The sequence below is a fragment of the Molothrus aeneus genome, chromosome 1 (assembly GCF_037042795.1).
Source record: "Molothrus aeneus isolate 106 chromosome 1, BPBGC_Maene_1.0, whole genome shotgun sequence".
In the NCBI taxonomy this organism is placed as follows: Eukaryota; Metazoa; Chordata; class Aves; order Passeriformes; family Icteridae; genus Molothrus; species Molothrus aeneus.
Genome location: NC_089646.1, coordinates 71,184,029 through 71,201,651, shown reverse-complemented (window position 1 = coordinate 71,201,651; position 17,623 = coordinate 71,184,029). Strand labels below are relative to the sequence as shown.

At 39.2% G+C, this 17,623-nt stretch overlaps 1 protein-coding gene across 2 annotated transcripts in view; it reads right to left on the bottom strand.

Moving 5' to 3' along the window:
• PIGN (phosphatidylinositol glycan anchor biosynthesis class N) overlaps positions 1–17,623 on the bottom strand; it is a 100,818-nt gene that overhangs the window by 53,713 nt on the left and 29,482 nt on the right. For both annotated transcript variants that reach the window (XM_066545614.1, XM_066545620.1), the window contains exons 6-12: positions 14,871–14,995; positions 13,488–13,618; positions 9,328–9,444; positions 5,318–5,358; positions 3,731–3,790; positions 2,564–2,656; positions 648–703 (exon numbers count right to left, since the gene is read on the bottom strand). In XM_066545614.1, coding sequence (XP_066401711.1) covers positions 648–703; positions 2,564–2,656; positions 3,731–3,790; positions 5,318–5,358; positions 9,328–9,444; positions 13,488–13,618; positions 14,871–14,995 — 623 coding nt within the window. The remainder of the gene's footprint in view (positions 1–647; positions 704–2,563; positions 2,657–3,730; positions 3,791–5,317; positions 5,359–9,327; positions 9,445–13,487; positions 13,619–14,870; positions 14,996–17,623) is intronic.

The following is a 17,623-nucleotide window of genomic DNA, read 5'->3' as shown; positions in this document are numbered from 1 at the left end:
ATCACTACAAAGACTCCTTCAACAGCCCTGGAAACACTAAGACCAGGCAACACAAATGCTAAACATTGTAAGCTTCTTTTCTGGATGCAATGTATTTTATTTATTCTTCATTGGCATTTAAATGACAGAAGAAACAATTCTTAGTTCAACTTTTAGACATATATATAAATTAACAGATGGCACTTCCTGACCATATAGGGACTTGCATCTCCCAAAGTATGCTGAAAAAATGCCCAAAGTATAGCAAGAAAAAAAATCAGTGCAATATATAGTGTCAAAAAAAGCCTAGACAAATTACCCTTAATGGAAAATAAAGTGTAAGGAATAGATTTTAAAATGGGTCAGTCCATCACGGGAAAAGTAAAAATCCATTTGGCATGTCTAAGCCAGTCTACTTCTGCTTCAGCAGAGAAAAAGAAAATTCAAAGGAAATGCAGACAGGATCATCCCAATTACATCCTAAAGTTCTGGTGAGAAGAAGCAGGTAATTACATAGAGTTCTAGTGCAAAGTTTCATAGGCAGATAAACACTTCCATCTACAAAAGACTTAAGAGACTGAATGAGTTGTTGCAGCTCACTGAAATACCAAAGCAAGTGGTAAGACAAACAATCAGGTAAAATATACATAGTTTTTACAGACACTTACTTGAATGGTGTGAACAGAATTGACAATGTAGTTTCTTTTTTCTGACTCATCTTAACCTGCATAAAAGAGCATTAAATCATTACATGCAAGTGGCAACAAGACTAAAAATTGTATCAGGAATTAAACTACAAAAGATCAAAGAAGATGTATAAGACTTTGGAAAAGGAATGAAATCACACTCTCAATATCTGGGTGTTATACTCCAGTATGCACAACTCCTCTGAGCTCCTGCAAACTCAGACCTGCTCTAAAGTAAATAAAATAAACCATGCTCTAGCCCCTGCTTTTCTCAGAAGGCCTTCTACAGTTTCCAGGATAAAAGGAAGACATGGATAGAAGTGAAACCAGGCTTCAGTGACAACCACCCTCAATGAAACCAGCACCATTTCTGCCAGACAGGCACCAGTACACTGCAGCAAACACTGCCAAAGCAATGCTGTAAATCAATTAACCTGCACATGGACAAAAATAGAAGGTTTTGATGCCATCAGAGATACTTTGTCCAAGGTCCTCCAAAACATATTTAAGGCCTCCTACAGCTGGCTGACTCAAGTCTGACTGCTGGCATAATGTACAGTCAGGAACTTCCTAAGCACACCACTTGTAAAACCTGACAGCTGGAAGTAGGATCCCACATATTTCATCCTATCCATCCGAGGCAACATCATCTCCAGGGAGCACAAACTGTGGTCAGGTCAGCCCATCACAGGAAAAGTAAAAATCCACTTGGCATGTCTAAGCCAGTCTACTTCTGCTTCAGCAGAGAAAAAAAGAAATTCAAAGGAAATGCAGACAGGATCATTCCAATACAATGCTAAAAAAAAGCCAACAAGAATAACCCAGCACTAGAGAACAACAGAACAAAAGTAAGCTCAAAAGAAAGGAGAAGCAGAACTACTTCGTTTTTTTAAATAATCTCCAAGATGCCAATTTAACTGAAAAATATCTGAGTCATCCTTAATGCTTAAAGCAGAGGTCTTCCAACTGCAGAGGTCATATCTGCATGCTTCAAACTTCACATCCAACCCCACCAGTTACTCTCCCTGTTAACACACCATCTCTCCACCTTATTTTTGAAAGTGATTCTGCTGCTGACACTGCCACCCTGGTATCCACACCTTTGTGAAGCTGGCATTCACAAAGGGACAGAAGATGCTGAAGGTGCTGATCTCATGCATGTCATCTCATGCTAGTTCATTGTTTCACTACTGTGACAGGAATTTCCAGAGAGGATAACAGTTCTTTTGTGTCTCAGCTTCTATCTGTGGAGGATGATTTTCCTTCAGAGTATTTCTGTGCCTTGCCAAAACTGGGATTTTGGACAGTTTCTCACTCCACTGCTTAGTGAAACAGAACCTTTTTTATTTGGACCACTCATGTGTTCTCATAATGTAATATCCAATATTAAATGATTCAAGACAGAGGAACCAGAGATGAACATTTGCAAAGCAAAACAACAGATATAACAGCATTAGCTAAAAGTTAATTAGGCCACTAATTTAATTTCTTTAATGCACAGGAGCCTTTTACCTTTCTGATCTGTTTGTGTAGTGACCCTGATTTAAGGCCTTGTCTCCCAGCCCCAAATGCCAAGGCATTATTTCCCTTCTCTGGTACCAGCATTCTACCTATATACTGCAAGTAGATTTACATTAACACCAATAAACATCACCATTTTTGTTAAGATGCAAGAAAAAAGTTATTCATTCTCCTTAGAAAAAGCCAACCAAACTTCTTTATTAAAGTATTTCAAGCTTCCCCAGATAAGTCTGACAGCTATTCAATCAAATGAATGTGCATTCAATTTTAATCCTTTCGACTTGGCACGCTATAGATATGGTAAGTCATACAGTTACTTACACATAGCAACAACTATTATTCAAATAAGTTGGGCTTTTTTACCATATGTTTAGTACCTTAAATTGCTCAAGAACCTGAACAGCATTGGTAAACATGCTCTCTGCTTTGAAAAGAGCACTAGTGTTCAGATACTCCAGAGGTAGAGTTCCCTGAGGAAGAAAAATACACATTATAAGTAAAAAAAAATTAAATTAAATAACAGGAATTTCTCTTAACTGAATTGCTGGCCAAATAAGCAGTAAGAACACTTCAAATTACTGCTGAAATAACTCATGTTATTTGAATATACTCTACTCTTCTCACACAGATTTGCAACATTGTAGGGATTGTTTGTAATATCTCAGCTTCTACAGGAATGCAAAAAGCATAAATAACAGAAGTTGTTACCAAACTATATACTATAAAATAATATAAACTCAACCTCTAATCAAAAGCCATTTTTGATAACCCTAACAGTCTTCTACCCAAAGCCTCACCTGGGCCTGACTCAATCCAGTACTTGTGGTAGGAAAGGGAGCAGTTCCCATGCCACCCTGTGTTGGGCAGCTTTCCTCACATAACCAGCAATGAGTGCAGGACAAGGGGACAATTCCTTGGACAGAGTCCCCAGAAGAAATATTCCAAAAAATATGCTGTAAATAGGTGTTTTATATGTGAAACTAGCAGTGTGACAGCACACTAATGAAATGCTAATTGTCAATTCAATATTTATGAGGCAACTTTTGAACTATGTAATAATACGTGAAAGAAATTAAAAGAAAGTCATCTCACTCTTCACTAAATTAGAGGCACAAGATAACATCTGAAGAAAGTACACCAGTTTAATCAAGAAATAATTGAATATTAAATTGCAGGAACTGGCTTGTTTACAGGCTTAGCTTTCATGATCAAAATCATGTGTTATTCAAACCATATTGCATTTTTACCATCCCTAAAAACAAAGCAACAAAAAACTCTTATATAGCTCAAGAGTATAAAGTTGCAGCTTAGAAAAGGACCAGCTGCCTCTCCAATTAAAAGCCCTATACAATACATTAAAAAAATTTAAGTTTGTACTCTAAAGATACACACATAAAATTAAAACTACGAGCAGTCTTCACACCCTATAGCACTTTGACAAATCTGTAATCCTTCTCCTCACACACCTCAAGTCTCACCCCTAGCACCTCTTCCTTTATAGTGAACAGATTTTTATGACATAGAAAAACATCTGTACTTCTTACCACAGAGTTCAGGGGGAAAGGTACACCGATAAGGGAAGCCATCAGTGGTGCTATATCAGCCTGTACAAACAGAAGCATTCCATTTTAACATAGCTTCAGCCTCTAGAGATAATAAATTCAGCTTAATTTTAACATATCTGCATATGCAAAAGATAACTATGTAATATCACCAAGTTATACACGCACGTCTCCTTTACAGTTTTTTGGGTTTTTAGTTTCTAGTAGTCATGGCGTGATTAGATTCAAAATGTGAAGCTCTGCTGCTGAGCAAGCTTGAAAAAATACATTTCATTTAAAAGGCAAATTATAACTACCCCAGTATTTATTTGCAGGAATTCAACAGCTCCTTTACTGCACTCAGAGAGGCATACCACTTTTTATGGCTATTTATATGACCAAAAGAACTAATTCCATATTTACAGTTTTAAGCAGTATTCTGGATATACTGCTTTTCACAACATTCTTTATCCCATGCTTCTACAGCGCAGATTGCTCATCTTCTCCCCTACAGAGGGAGTTTCTGCAGCTTTTTAATGTCCAGTCAGGCTTCCAAGAGGCCCTTCAATCTTCACTAAAGCATCTCATGAAATAAGTTATCATTTCCTTCTATTTGTGATAATAAACACTGCCTCTTACCAGGTTTATATTTTCCTTTAATATAAAACTAGACACCAAAATTCTTTGTTTCTCAGGCATAAATCTGAAAAAACTACACTGAAATCACAGGCACTACTCCAGCCTCAGATCTACTGAGCAGACTCCAAACCATTATTTGTTGAGAACAATACACGTGGAGTGTAATGATAATTAGAAGTCTTGTTTGCTATTTTTACCCATCATCCTACGTGTACTACAGGACAAAAGCTCTGTCTGTCCTTGGGAACTCCATTATCCAGGGCAAAGTAATATTCAAGACTCTTCTTTACAGTCTCAAAACAACATTGCCATAACTCCTACCAACCTTGAGAGGAAAACTAATCTTTTTTTGTAGTTTTGTACCAGGGATTTGCTGAAGGCAGTTGATCCAGAACATTCCCAATTTGAACCTTCTAGCATGAGATTATTTCCCTTGTTTGAGTAGGTTTGGAGTCTGTTATTCATATATTGATTTTTGAAGGATGATGAAGCACCACCGTTTAAAAAAGCTTGACTGATTAAGGATCAATGGAAAAGTTGTTCACATTCTTTTCTTCCTTGACTAATTGTCTAACTTGCAAAATATTTGGGCCACAATCACAGATGAAAAAAAACTCCACAGTTTACCACTATAGCAAGAAATGGTTTTGATTTCATGACAGCAGCTTGGGGGACCTGGTGTATTGTACTGCACTTTTCCTACAGCCATGTGGGATCGCTTAAATAAATGGTGCAATAATCCATCTTCAGGAGAAGTTGTTTGTGCAGCTGTCAATTTCTTGTCAACAAGCAATTTAAACTTACCCTCATTATGTTATTGTGGTTCCTGTTTCTAGGGAAATGTTACATTGGTGTGATCATTCACTCAAATTAAGTAATTACTTTAAATCACGCAAAACTCATAATTTAAGGGGAAAACTTATGAACTATTAAATTAGGTGTGTTTGATACCTGATTGACATCAAGCCTCTTCAAGTTCTCCAGTTTCCATTCTGCAAGAAACAACAGAGCACCTGAACAGCTAATCTACACAGATTTCAAAGGACAGTTCAAGTTCAGTTGACATTTACTATCTTGGTGCCATTTTCTGTAAAGTGTTGGTACTAAAGAAAATTATGATTTTACATTAGGATGCTAGCTCAAGAAGGGTTACAGATGGAACTCAGCAGGCAGAAACAACAAAATGCATTCATTTAAATTCACATTTTCTTTTATCCAGCAGGATAAATTGCTGCCTGCAATTGTGACCTAGATCAGTAGAAAAAAGGCCAAGGCTTTTATTTTTTTCAGCACAGTGATGTATTACCTCCTGTGCCAACTAAAAGAATCAAACTCGGATCTAGGAGATTTATAGCATCTCTTCAATAGCTGGTAAAAAAGGCTAACTCAAGGTCCTAAATGCACTGGTACAGCACAGTACAAACATTAGATCCTAAAGCTTTGGCACATCATACAAAAACCTGGTTGAAAATTATATTTTCCTGCTCTACACTGGCCTCTAAGGAAATAAAGTGAAAATTGCCTATTTTCTTTGGGGGTGGAGAGTTAGTTAAAAACAAGAGTTTAGCAAGGTTTGTTTTTTTCTTTCATACATCCGCAGTATTGCATACAGCAAACTTACTTCCAGCAATTAGTTCATACCACTGCTACCTTGGGGGGGTCTGAGTAAAGCTCCACTGTTACTTGGTTCCACAAGCACCCTGAAGAGCAGACTTGTACTTTAATAGTAGTGAGACAGCTAAGGGGAGTTCCCATGGGAACACAGGGGAAGTATTAGCAGCATTAATCATCAATTCTGTTAAACTCACACCAAAAGGTACAAGTCTGCTTCCTTTTGCTTCCCAGAAAAGGAAATGGATTTGTATTTCTAGAAACAGACTCTTACCAATATTTCTATTGTATAAATGAATTGCCTGTCTTCCCTTTAAATTCAGTTTTCCAAAGAAAAACATTGGAAAACTGTCTATGCACACACAAAATGTGTCTAAGGTAGGAAGAAACTGTCTCTGCTAGAGAAAACTTCCTCTTTTTGTCAGAAGTTTTTTCATCTCTGCATGTTCTACTCAGATATTCCAAAATGCAGAATTGAAGACATCTGCTTGGGACCAAGAGCCACAGGACACTGAGCCAAGGAGCTCCTAAGGACTGTGACACACCTACGGACTGGCCAGTCCAGGCTGTACTCCCAGGAGTGAGGCATCTTGGCTGTGCATGCTGCCCACATCGGTTTATTATTCCAGCTCACTGTCTAGGCTTCCTGTACAGTGCTCAGCAGTTTTCCACCCACTTTATAGAGGGGTTTTTTGCCTTTATCCTTCCCTGCTTTTACTGCAGCATGCTGAGCTGTCAGATGCAAACAGTCCAGGGAAACAGCAGGGAAGTGCCAGTTCAAAAAGAGGCTGAGGATGAGGGTACATGAAGCAAAGAAGATCTCACATAAAACCTCACAGAAGCCAAACTAGTGGAGGGTACAGTGAGCTCCCTCAGCTGTGCCAAAGCAGGCTGAGCCCCCTACAAAGCAGGCCTGTATCAAGCACCTCATATCCTGATGCTGCAGGAGGTTGTGCCTTCACTCACAAGCTCCTCTGGGCTTGTGCCCCAGGGCCAGCCATCAGCCCCTGAGGAGCTAGAGAGCAGTTCTGTATTCTCTTCCCTGCTGAAGAAGGGTCAAACCAGTAGCCAAATGGGTAATAGCACATGTTGCCCACAGGATGCAAGGCTGCCATAACAAATCTTTCCAAGAGGATTGCATGAGCAGGCCTGAGGGAAGGCAGAGCACAGGTGACGAAACTGATGAGAAGGCTGCCAACCCAGAGCAGATTTTGTGCCCTTCTGGCCATCCAAGGAACACATTCATGTCTCTGTGACAAACTGGACAGGCTAAGTCCTGGCTGTAGGCACTGCCTTTGGGGGGTATGAACCCTCCATGGCAACAATGAGAAGAAAGACAATTCACTGAGCTGCCTTCAGCCTGCTTGCACTGAACAGATCATAAGAAGTTTGTCAGCATTAGAAATGTTCTGTCAATATTTCCATAAACATTTGGAGAAATTGAAAAGGATTGTCAATAGATGAAAGAACTTGACCATTGGAGCGTGCAACTAAAAATGTAAGCCTGACACCTGCATACATCAGTGACACAGCAGTCTTGAAAACACTCTCCTCCCCTGCATGCAGCCACAGCTGCAGCTGTACGGAGCAGGAAAGACAGATTCAAAGAACATTTCCAGAGAACTCTTTTAAACAGCTTTCCTTTTATATGTTACCTTTGTGAAAATATCTGGGATTCTAACAATGGAGTAGCTGAGCTGTATTGACCTGTGCAAGTGCCAAGTTCCATTTCAACAATTTTCTCTTTACTTCTAAGCTACGTAACCTACTAGAAGCTCTGATGTACTACCATAGAGAGAACAGTCCCTTTTCAAGAAGATAGTTTTTACTCAAACAGAAATTCATACTCCCAAGATACTCAGAGCATCTCAAATCTCCAATAGAGATTATTCCTTGCCAATTAAGAATCTGTAACGTTAAGTGTCTAAACAAAGCAACAACATGCTTGACAGATGCAAAGCTAGCCCAAAATAAATGGAGGAGTTTCTGATGTTTGCTTTGGTGTGCTTGGCTTTTTCTGTGGTTATTTGCTTGGCTAGTTTTTTTAACCATCAGAAGGAAAATATGAAGCAAGCACAGCAGGGTGCAGACAAATGTCATCCTCTAAGTAAATACACATTGCCTAACAGATGAGGGCCATATAGCTTTCCCTACTGTGCACCTGGGAGTCAGCTCAATGCTCATCTTTTTTGAAATCTCTCACATCATTTTCATCATGATTTCAAGTCAAATGCTGAGTTTTGCAGTAAGGCTGCCGAGAATCAAGGAAACTGACAGATGTAGACTTCAGCTATTACAGATCAACCCTTAGATATCACATGTCCTTAAAAGTCTAGCAGATCAGCCATCACTGACACTAAAATCAGTTGTTTTAGTCTGGTTTTTTTCTACAACTCATTTTCAATTTTATCACAGATGTCATCATTTTATAGCAGCAGTTAGGCACAAGGAGTGAAAAGGTAGCACTATTTCTGAAATGACCTAACCTGTTACCAAATACCTTCTCGAGAGCAGGGCGGAGTTAACACCTCAGAGCTGAAGTAATTTTTGCCTGTTTTCTCTAATGTACCTTGACAAACAATCCAATAAAATAGGAAGTCATTACCTCATTGATCACGAGCAACAACCCAAGACTGAAGGCATCTTAAAAAACAGAGCAGGCCACAAGAATGGGGCAGGCACATGAAAGAGGAACAGCTTGAATAATTTAATCATGTGTTAAAGAGTCTCTAACTACACTGATATTTCAGTAAGACAGCATTTATTGCATTATGTATGCGAAATAATAAAAACTCGTTCTTTTAAAAATGTTTACTCTTAAATAAATTAGAAAAAGCAAAAATAACAGTGAAGAATCACAGTTTTTCATTAAGAAAAGCTGTTTACATTTGCACAACAACTGCAAGGATACGCAAATGAGACAAGACAGCCCCTAGAATGTCCACAGGGTTGTGCTGTGAAGTTAGAAAGGAGTCCTTGAACTTGTCAACTTATGTTTCTAATAATGTAATTATTATGTATTATGCACTAATATATTCAACATCTGGGAGTTAAAAATTAAGTCTCCTTCATTCTCTAAGGAATGAAGTTTTAGGAGCATAAATAGCCTCCTGTCAACAAAGAGAGAAAGTCTTCAATTCTATGATTAGAAAAGAAAACTGACTGAGTTATCTACCCAATTTTGCAGTAGCTTCCTTAGGCATACCCTGTCACCTTTTCCTTACACATCACACAAAGCAAATCACGCTTTCTGAAATGGAATAGAAGTTAGTGAAGCTCAACAGGTGTAATGGTTAAAAACATCTCAGTTTCCATCAGAATCTTTCACTTAAGTCTTATATTTTACCTACCTTTCAAAAAATTGTCTTCAAGGAATTGGGTTGTAACTTTCTGTGGATAATTTACCCCAGCACCCCAAACAATCAGTGGTGTTAAAGTTTCTGAGGGATGACCAGCTCCATGGGATCCTAAGATACACCAAACAAGAAAAATAGAAACTTTAAGACATGTGCTGTAAGAACAAACACAATCTACATGCAATAAAAATACACACACATGTACAAAGCTCCTGATACACACATAGTAAAAGTCTGTTACAGACAACCTATTCCAGCTTCATAGCTTATTTTTATGCCACTAACAATAAGGGCTAAATTCAAATTTCAAATTGGGAAATCAGTATCAGTTAAGTCAAGACTAAATAGACAGAACTTTTTATATTAAAACCTCAAATTTTTAACATGCAGGAAATAAAGCCATAATATTTTTTAAAGCCTCAACATATGGAGTAGTTACCAGCTCAAAACACATACAATGTGCTTATCCTGAGCATCTTAGTGAAACCAAGAAAGTCTGATTTCAGTAATATTAGGCACATGGGAAAAAAAATCATATAGAACTGACCTCTGAATAAGAATTAGACTTCCACTTCAAAACCAAGAAGCAATATGCATTGCAACTGTCATCTTTGCAACAGTGACAGAAGTTCATTTTTAAGGTTTTAAAGTCTAGTAGCACATTCCTTAAAAATTGATAAAACATTACTTTCTTCCCTGGGGAAACAGATTTCCTCCAGCTTAACATATCAGCCACCAAAAGCAGGAAGGTTGAAAACTGTGACATCTCAGCAGCAGTTGTACTAAAGCAGGAGCCACACAAACTTGAAAGAAACACTGGTCATTGAACCCAGTGGGTGCAGTGAGATAACCCAGGCTCAAGGGGAAGGACTTTATTATACAAACCCTATGTGGGTCCCTGTATGGTCTACAAGATTACACATTTGCCTTATATTCACACAGGCACATGCTCTTCCCTGTCTATAAATTTTAATAAATACAAAGGACAGACAAAGCATATTGTTGTGCAACCTCAAGGCTATTCCCAACAGCATACCTAATTCTGTCCCTAAAACAATCACTGTGGCACAGCTGAAGAGTCAACTTTGCTTACTTTAAACAGCCTAAAGCTTAAGAACACACTGGTCTGGGAATTAGATTTCTGACATTTCTTGGTGGGCATTCTCTGGGTTCAAAAACAGCAATAACTGCTGTTCTTTGAAGAACTTTGGGAAAAAGAGCTTATGGAGAGAGCACTTCGTGTATCTTCCACAGACCAGGGACTATTTCCTATATCTGTTATATTCTTATTACTGCAGGAGGAAAATTTAGCCAAGCCACCAGCTCCATCAGCATTTCACTGAGATTCTACCTCTATGAATACTTTAAGACAGAGTTGAGAGAGGCAGCTGTACCCACTCCCTCCATGTTATAAAGAACTGTTTCAGTTCTGATCTGAATAACAAGAGGTGAAGAAAAATAATTCTGTTCAGCTGGGTCAGCTCCAAGTTCTACCTCTAACACTCTCCAAATAGACCTTTTCAGGGAAAAGGGGGAATGTTGTCATCTTATTGCAGGGGTTCCCATACTGTTGTCTCCTTATCACAAGAGTTTCATACCTTCTTAGTTTTTCTCATGGGCATCTCCTCAGAGCACTGCCTCTTTCTTCTTCACAAAGGAGCCAACTGACTCCAGTTCTTTTCCCAACCAGCCAACCCACTCTTTTATAGCACTCTTCTTCTCATTGGTTACAGCTGTGGCCTGTTAAAGTCAGGCCTGTTCCAAATCTTTGATAATTGGCCCAGCTGCAACTCCTTAGGGGTAAGATTAATTACTACACTACCTTGATTTTTCTTATATTCTATCCCCCTACAGGGGGAAAAGGGTGCTGTTGTTTAGTTGTCTGTTCCATAGACCAGCACACCACACAGGTACTTGTGCCAGGATGGTAGCAGGAACAAGAGGCCAAAGTGGGTATGGAATGCCCTGCGTTGGTGGTCAGCTGTTCCATCTGACATCAATTTAAAGCAAAATCATGGGGTCAGACTGAGAAAGCCAGTGACACCATAGGCTTTTGCCAGCAACCACCAGGTCTTTGATCATGTCTAAGTCAGATCATATTCTTTTCCCTAATAGGCCCCCCCATCCTCCCCATGTTTAATTTGTTTTAAAACCGGCGCACATCCCATTCTGCAAATAACCACTGAAAGGCTGCAACAGGGCCTGATAGTACCAACCAGCTCAAATTAAAATTCCTGAATTATCCTTCAGACAGCTTGCAATGGGCCTGAACAGAACCTCTGGGTTTGCTCTAGGAATCACTAAAGTCAACTTCAAAGTCATTAACACTTCTGGCACACGATCAAGTTTTTCCTTCAAGACAGAAAGAGATGATAGAAAACTATGACAGACCAGTGGTTCTCAAAGCCTGAAGAAGTTACTCCTAACACCTTTTATTCCCCCTCCAAAGGATCCAGTGCATAATGAGAGCACCCGTGCAGCTCACTCTGGCAGCAAGGAAGGCCAACAGCACCACAGGCGGTGTTAACAGGAGCGTGGTACAGGGAAAGGACTGTTCTCCTCTATTCAGTACCTGTGAGACAACCTCTAGACACGGGATCCAGCTTTGGGCTCCTTTGGTACTGGAAAGACACCCATCATCTGGAATGGTCTCAGGGAGGAGCACTTGCCCTGTGAGAAGCAGCTGAGGACTGGGACTTGCTCAGCCTGGAGAAGAAATAGTTTTGGGGAGAACACAGCAGAGCAGCCTGCCTGCGCCCCAGTGTGAGGGGGCCTGAGAGAGGATGGAGTGTCACTGTGGTGCACAGTGGGAGCATGACAGAACAGCCATAATTTGACACAAAGGAAGTTCAGATTGCAGATAAAGAAAACCTTTCCCCCTCCATGAGGGCAGGCAAGCAGCAGAGCAGGCTGCCCAAAAGGATTGCATATGCTCCATCCCTTTGAGGTTTTAAGGGCCCTGCTGATAAGCCCTAGCATCTGTGTCTGATTCAAAAGTTAATCCTGCCTTGAGCAGGTGGCTGGACCTCCTGAGATCCCTATGATCATATATATATAAATATATACACACATCCTTTTCCTTATAAAAAAAATATGAAATCATTTCTTGAAACATATAGGAAAAATACAGCAGAATTAAAATCTTATTGCAAGTGGCAGTAAGCTCAACAGTAAATATTACTCAAAATGGACTATTTTGCAAATGAACAGATGGTAATTAGGTTGATTGGATAAATATACAAATATTTTGTTATCTCTGATGACAGAAAAAATCTGCACCTCCTCAATTGAGCAACTTTAGGATTTCACACAGAGAGTAACATGCTGACTGTTGTTTTGCCACGACCATGCCTGGAGCAGCCCTGTTCCAAAAGTGTCATAGTTAGTAGCTGCAAGCACACAGCATTGGAAGAGAGACTTAGCATTTTCACTGGCTGCACACAAGGACAGGAGCGTTCTTAAGGTTCTTGAAAGAAGAAAGAAATTAGGGAAAAATGTCTAAATGAGCTTAGCACTGCAAACTTTTCTCATCTGCCCTCAAAGCATTTGGCCACTGTGGCCATACCCTTCACAAGCCTCCTCTGTGGGTATCAGCATAGTTGGCCCCTGCCTCATTCAGCCCTCTGTACTCTCAGCTCTTTCACCTGTCTCCAGCACCAGCCTCCTCTAGAAAGATCACACAGCAGTCCCCTCCTTTCTGCTGTGCTTAAAAGGCCAAAATAAGCAAAAGATTCGGCACCCTCCCAAAACATCTCTGTACAGTTTTTCACCAACTCCTGGACAGATTTCCCACCTTTTCCAGGTGCTTTAGAGCACCAAAGTGAGAACTCTATCTCCCAGATGGGCTGAAACAAGACCAAATTTGCTGCTGGCAGCCAAATAACACCGTCTCCTCCTGCCTAAGGTGGTTTTCTGCAGCAATCTTTCTATCCCTACTAGCAGTCACTGAGGAAATTAAGCTTTAACTTAATGTCTTTTTTCTGTCCAGACATGGAATGCAGCTGTCACAGCAATTTGCATGGATTTTCATACACAAGCAACACTTAGGATACCAAATTAAAGCAGGGGTTCCAAAGCTTCTCATGGGACAGAGCTCTCTAATCACACACCAGATGCCCATAAACTCAACTGACTCAATATTTAAAAAGACTCACCCCAATCTGTCATTCCATGGTCAGAAGTCAAAATAAACGCAGTCTTTCCATCATTTCCATAGAAACTGTCAATCAGTGAAGCAATTTCTTTCACACCCTCATCAACTTGTTTAATATTCTCCTGGTACTCCCTTGAAAAAGAGGAAAAAAATGTTACATTCCAGGTGGCTCTCATAGTTGGTATTAAGCAACTTATCCATGGTCATAAAGCCCAGCCCTTTGAGTACAGACTGCTTTAATCTCAAATGAACATCAAGCTAACAAAAGGCTTCCTAGATGTAAAATCTCTCCTCTTCTGAGTCTTACTGAGATATTAAATCGTTGCAGCACAGTTTGAAGATTACTGAAACCACAGTTTCAAATGGATTTATACTTCAAATCTGACCTGTCCTTGATATAAGACTATAATTTTACTACTCACAGCTGCCAAGCAAGTTAAGCAGAATGCCAAAACTAAGGAATTCTGGAAAACTCAAACACCTTAACTGTAAGTAGCAAAAATTACTTTAAGCTGGTAACTAAATGGCAAAGAAAGATCTCACCAGGCAGTCAGTATTTTGAGATGATTTATAGATCAGGACAGACCCTAGTTTTCTGGAATATAAACTAAATAAAAAATTTGTATTTTGTAAAAAATTTTGTATTTTAGATAAAGTGATTGACCATGATTGACTTTCAGACAATTAATTTCCTATCTGTTGCTAAAGTCAGTTTTAAAACTCTGTCTGTAAAAAAAAATCATAAAAATGAGCGTTAAACACACAGCAAGTATGAACTTTATAATGATGCAGGAAATCAGAGAATTTTAAAAGTATGCAAGGATCAAGAGAGAGACATAAAATCCTGCAAAGCAGGATGTGAAGAAATGAAAAGAAAGTTCACACAGAATAACACACTTCAAGATGAATTGGCGATGAGAACTGTTAATCTAAACTCTGCTCTTTTTTTAAGTGTAATAAAAAAGTCAAAACATAATGCCAGAATTTGCCATTATTGCTGAGCTTACTGTTGTCTATAAACTCAATGATATCACTTCAGCAGTGGGGTATCTGAAAACTGTATCCATTTTATATTTAAAACTGCATTTCGTGCATATCCTCTAGATTACGTGTTGGCTGCAACTAAGAAAACTGCTAAAAATCGGACTTGAATACAGGAATATAACCTGACATACGGTATAAAGCAAAAATCTGTCATTTCTATAGATGGGACCTTAAAAAACAAAATAACCCAAATGTTCAGAATGTAGATGATCATGGTAACATATATGACCCCCTCCCTATTACAACTCTTGTTTCTGGCTTGATAAATTGCACTGTTAAAAAAAAAATCACTTTATCTATTTAAAACTAGTAAGAAAGATATGCTTAATGTCTCAATTACCTTGAGTTTGGCCGATGAGCATGTCCATTGGTGTCTATGCCTAGCAAATGCAGGAACAGAACCACTTTCTCTTCATTCAGTGCAGAGAACAATGTTTGATTGCTTCTGGAAGAATTAAAGAAGCTCTGTATGGAATAAGCCATTAATATATTAATCTGAGCAAAATGGAAGAAGATAAGCATCTTACTAGAAGTAAAACACTGCTGTTTCCATATCAAAATGTTAGTAGTTATTAGAGTTTAAAAAGAGGAAAAATAATGGACTCCCCAATTTACAGCTTGGAAGACAACTACTATCAGTAAGGTCAGTCCAAATTCCTGCTTATCTAAGACAACATTTATGTTGAAGTGTTCTTTTGTTCGGCTTTTTTTGTTGGGTTTTTATTTGTTGGTTTGTTTTGGTTTTGTATGAGGGTTTTTTTGAATTTGCATAGGCAAAAAAACATCATCCCTTCTATGTCACCTGTATAAACAAATTGATGAACCACTCTTGAGTGCCACTCATGGCTTTGCATTTCTATTGATTTACTGAATTTAAATTGGAAGCAAAGGTCTCAAATATTCTTGCTTTGGAAGCAGGTTCTGCAGGACTGAGATACCAAGCTACAATTTGTCTGCAGAACCTACATAAAAACAGAACAAAACATGACATGCTTTGCAAATATATGAACTACAGAACATACATCTGCCTTGCACATGTCCTACTTAAGCATCCCTGAGGCAGATGCCAGGGGAGAATTTTCCCCTTGGACTGAATGAGTCTTGACAGGGCTATTCTGTGTTAGACCAGCCACGCTGCAGCAATGCAAAATGCAGGCAGACAGCTATTCCTGCATCAGCTCCTTAGTAACAGCACTGCCCAAGGAAACAAAACAGGGTAGGGTCTTAGTTCAAAAAAGCATCTAGAGAACCTTTCAGTACACTAACATAAGTGAGTGTCTTTGAAATTCATGCAGGAGTCCAGGGAAAATGCTGGTAGAGGCAGGGAAGCATTTCTGCCACCAAAGGACACGCAGTCCACCACATAGCTGTGACAGTGATGCAGCTAAAGCTGCCTCATATAAACAAAAGTCAGTGTACCCAGAGGAAGACCAAAGTGGCAGCGAGGATGTCACAGTGAGCTGTGCCAGGAAACCATGGCAGTATGCAATTCCACTTTTCTAACTCCCTGAGTACACACAAGCCACATGGACTAATATTTGCATGCTTCTCAGCTTCAGCTCTTGTCCAAACAAAATCATGACCAAAGTCCAGAGATATTTTAAATAAAGATACAGGAACAAAATCCGATTACATTAAATAGCAATGTAATTATTTTTAAGGAGATTTTCATTTCCCACAGAGATCCGTCCACCTGCACATAATTTGACCACAGACTGAAGAAGCTTTCCAGAGCATACCAGTCATTTGCAGGATACAATAAAACTGTTTCCTTAATTTTAATTAAATAAAAGGAAATCAAAACAAAGCATATCAAAACAGACAAACAGGAAAACTCCCAAAATTAAATCTTAAATCATAGATCAATATGAGAAAGCATATGTTTTTCTATCACAGAATGATTAAGCAAAAAAAAAAATCATTCAGAGGAAGGCAAGGCCTGAGCTTCTCCTCTCCCACCAGACAAGTCCCCTGGATAAACCAAAAGCATCCCAGTTTCACAGTCCCAGCCACCTCATAAAGCAGAGCAGCAGCAGCCAGAAAAGTTTGCCCATATTTTGGCCAATTGCAAACAAGAAGACAAAAGGAAGATGAGTGCAACCTAAGATGTGATGTCTTTTCCCAGAGCAAACAGCGAACTTGATCCCATGAAACTTGAACAAAAATGGTTTACTGAAAAAAATCCCAAAAACAACAGGAAGCTTGCCTGGATTGATGGCTGATAAAGGTTGTGAGTTGGCAAGCAGGTACCAAACACACCAAGGGCAAAAATCACTTCACCTTGCTCTGGATGTTGCTGAACTATTTGTTCAGAAGTATCCTTGTATCTCCTTACAGCCTGGTAAAGGCCTCTTCTTTTTGGTACTCCGTGTTCACAAAACTTGAGTCCTACTTCTACTCAACACTAGTTTCCAGCCCATCACTCTATTTTAACTATCTTCCTGTCTCACTCTTTTTTATTCTTGCTTCCCTTTTATTCCTCTATTCAGTAATATTGCCTCCACTGTATATGTAAGCTGAATCTCACCAAGAAGTTTCAGGGACCGCAGTAATCAACTAAGAGGCTGAGAGCACTCAGTTTTTCCAGTCTCAAGAAAAAGCAGATAAAGAGAGGTCCCATTGCTGTATACAACCGTCTGCCCTGAGGGTCAAAGGAATCTCCATCCTCTGATTGAGCCAGACTGATCAGAGGGCCCCAGAGATGTCACAGGGAGACAGACACAATTTGAAATGTGAAAAATTGCAGTAAGACACAGACTTTTAAAAATTATTTGGTAAACCATAACTATAGCCAGGTATTGGAACAGCTGCTTAAAAGGCTTGCCCTTGGAGATGCTCAAAACCTGACTGGGCAAGGCCTGAGGACGTTGCTCTACCTGAACCTCCTTCATTAAGAGAGCTGGACTCAAGATGACTATAGCTTCCTTTCCAACCTTCTTTTTAAATTATTATGGCAACTTTTGTTTGATTTTCTGGCAGCTAGCAACAAAATAATGCACTGGTTACAACTGATATGCACCTTAAGATGAGCACTAAGTTCCCCATTAAAATATTTACATCAAACTGTGAACTTAATTATAATGTAGAACTAAA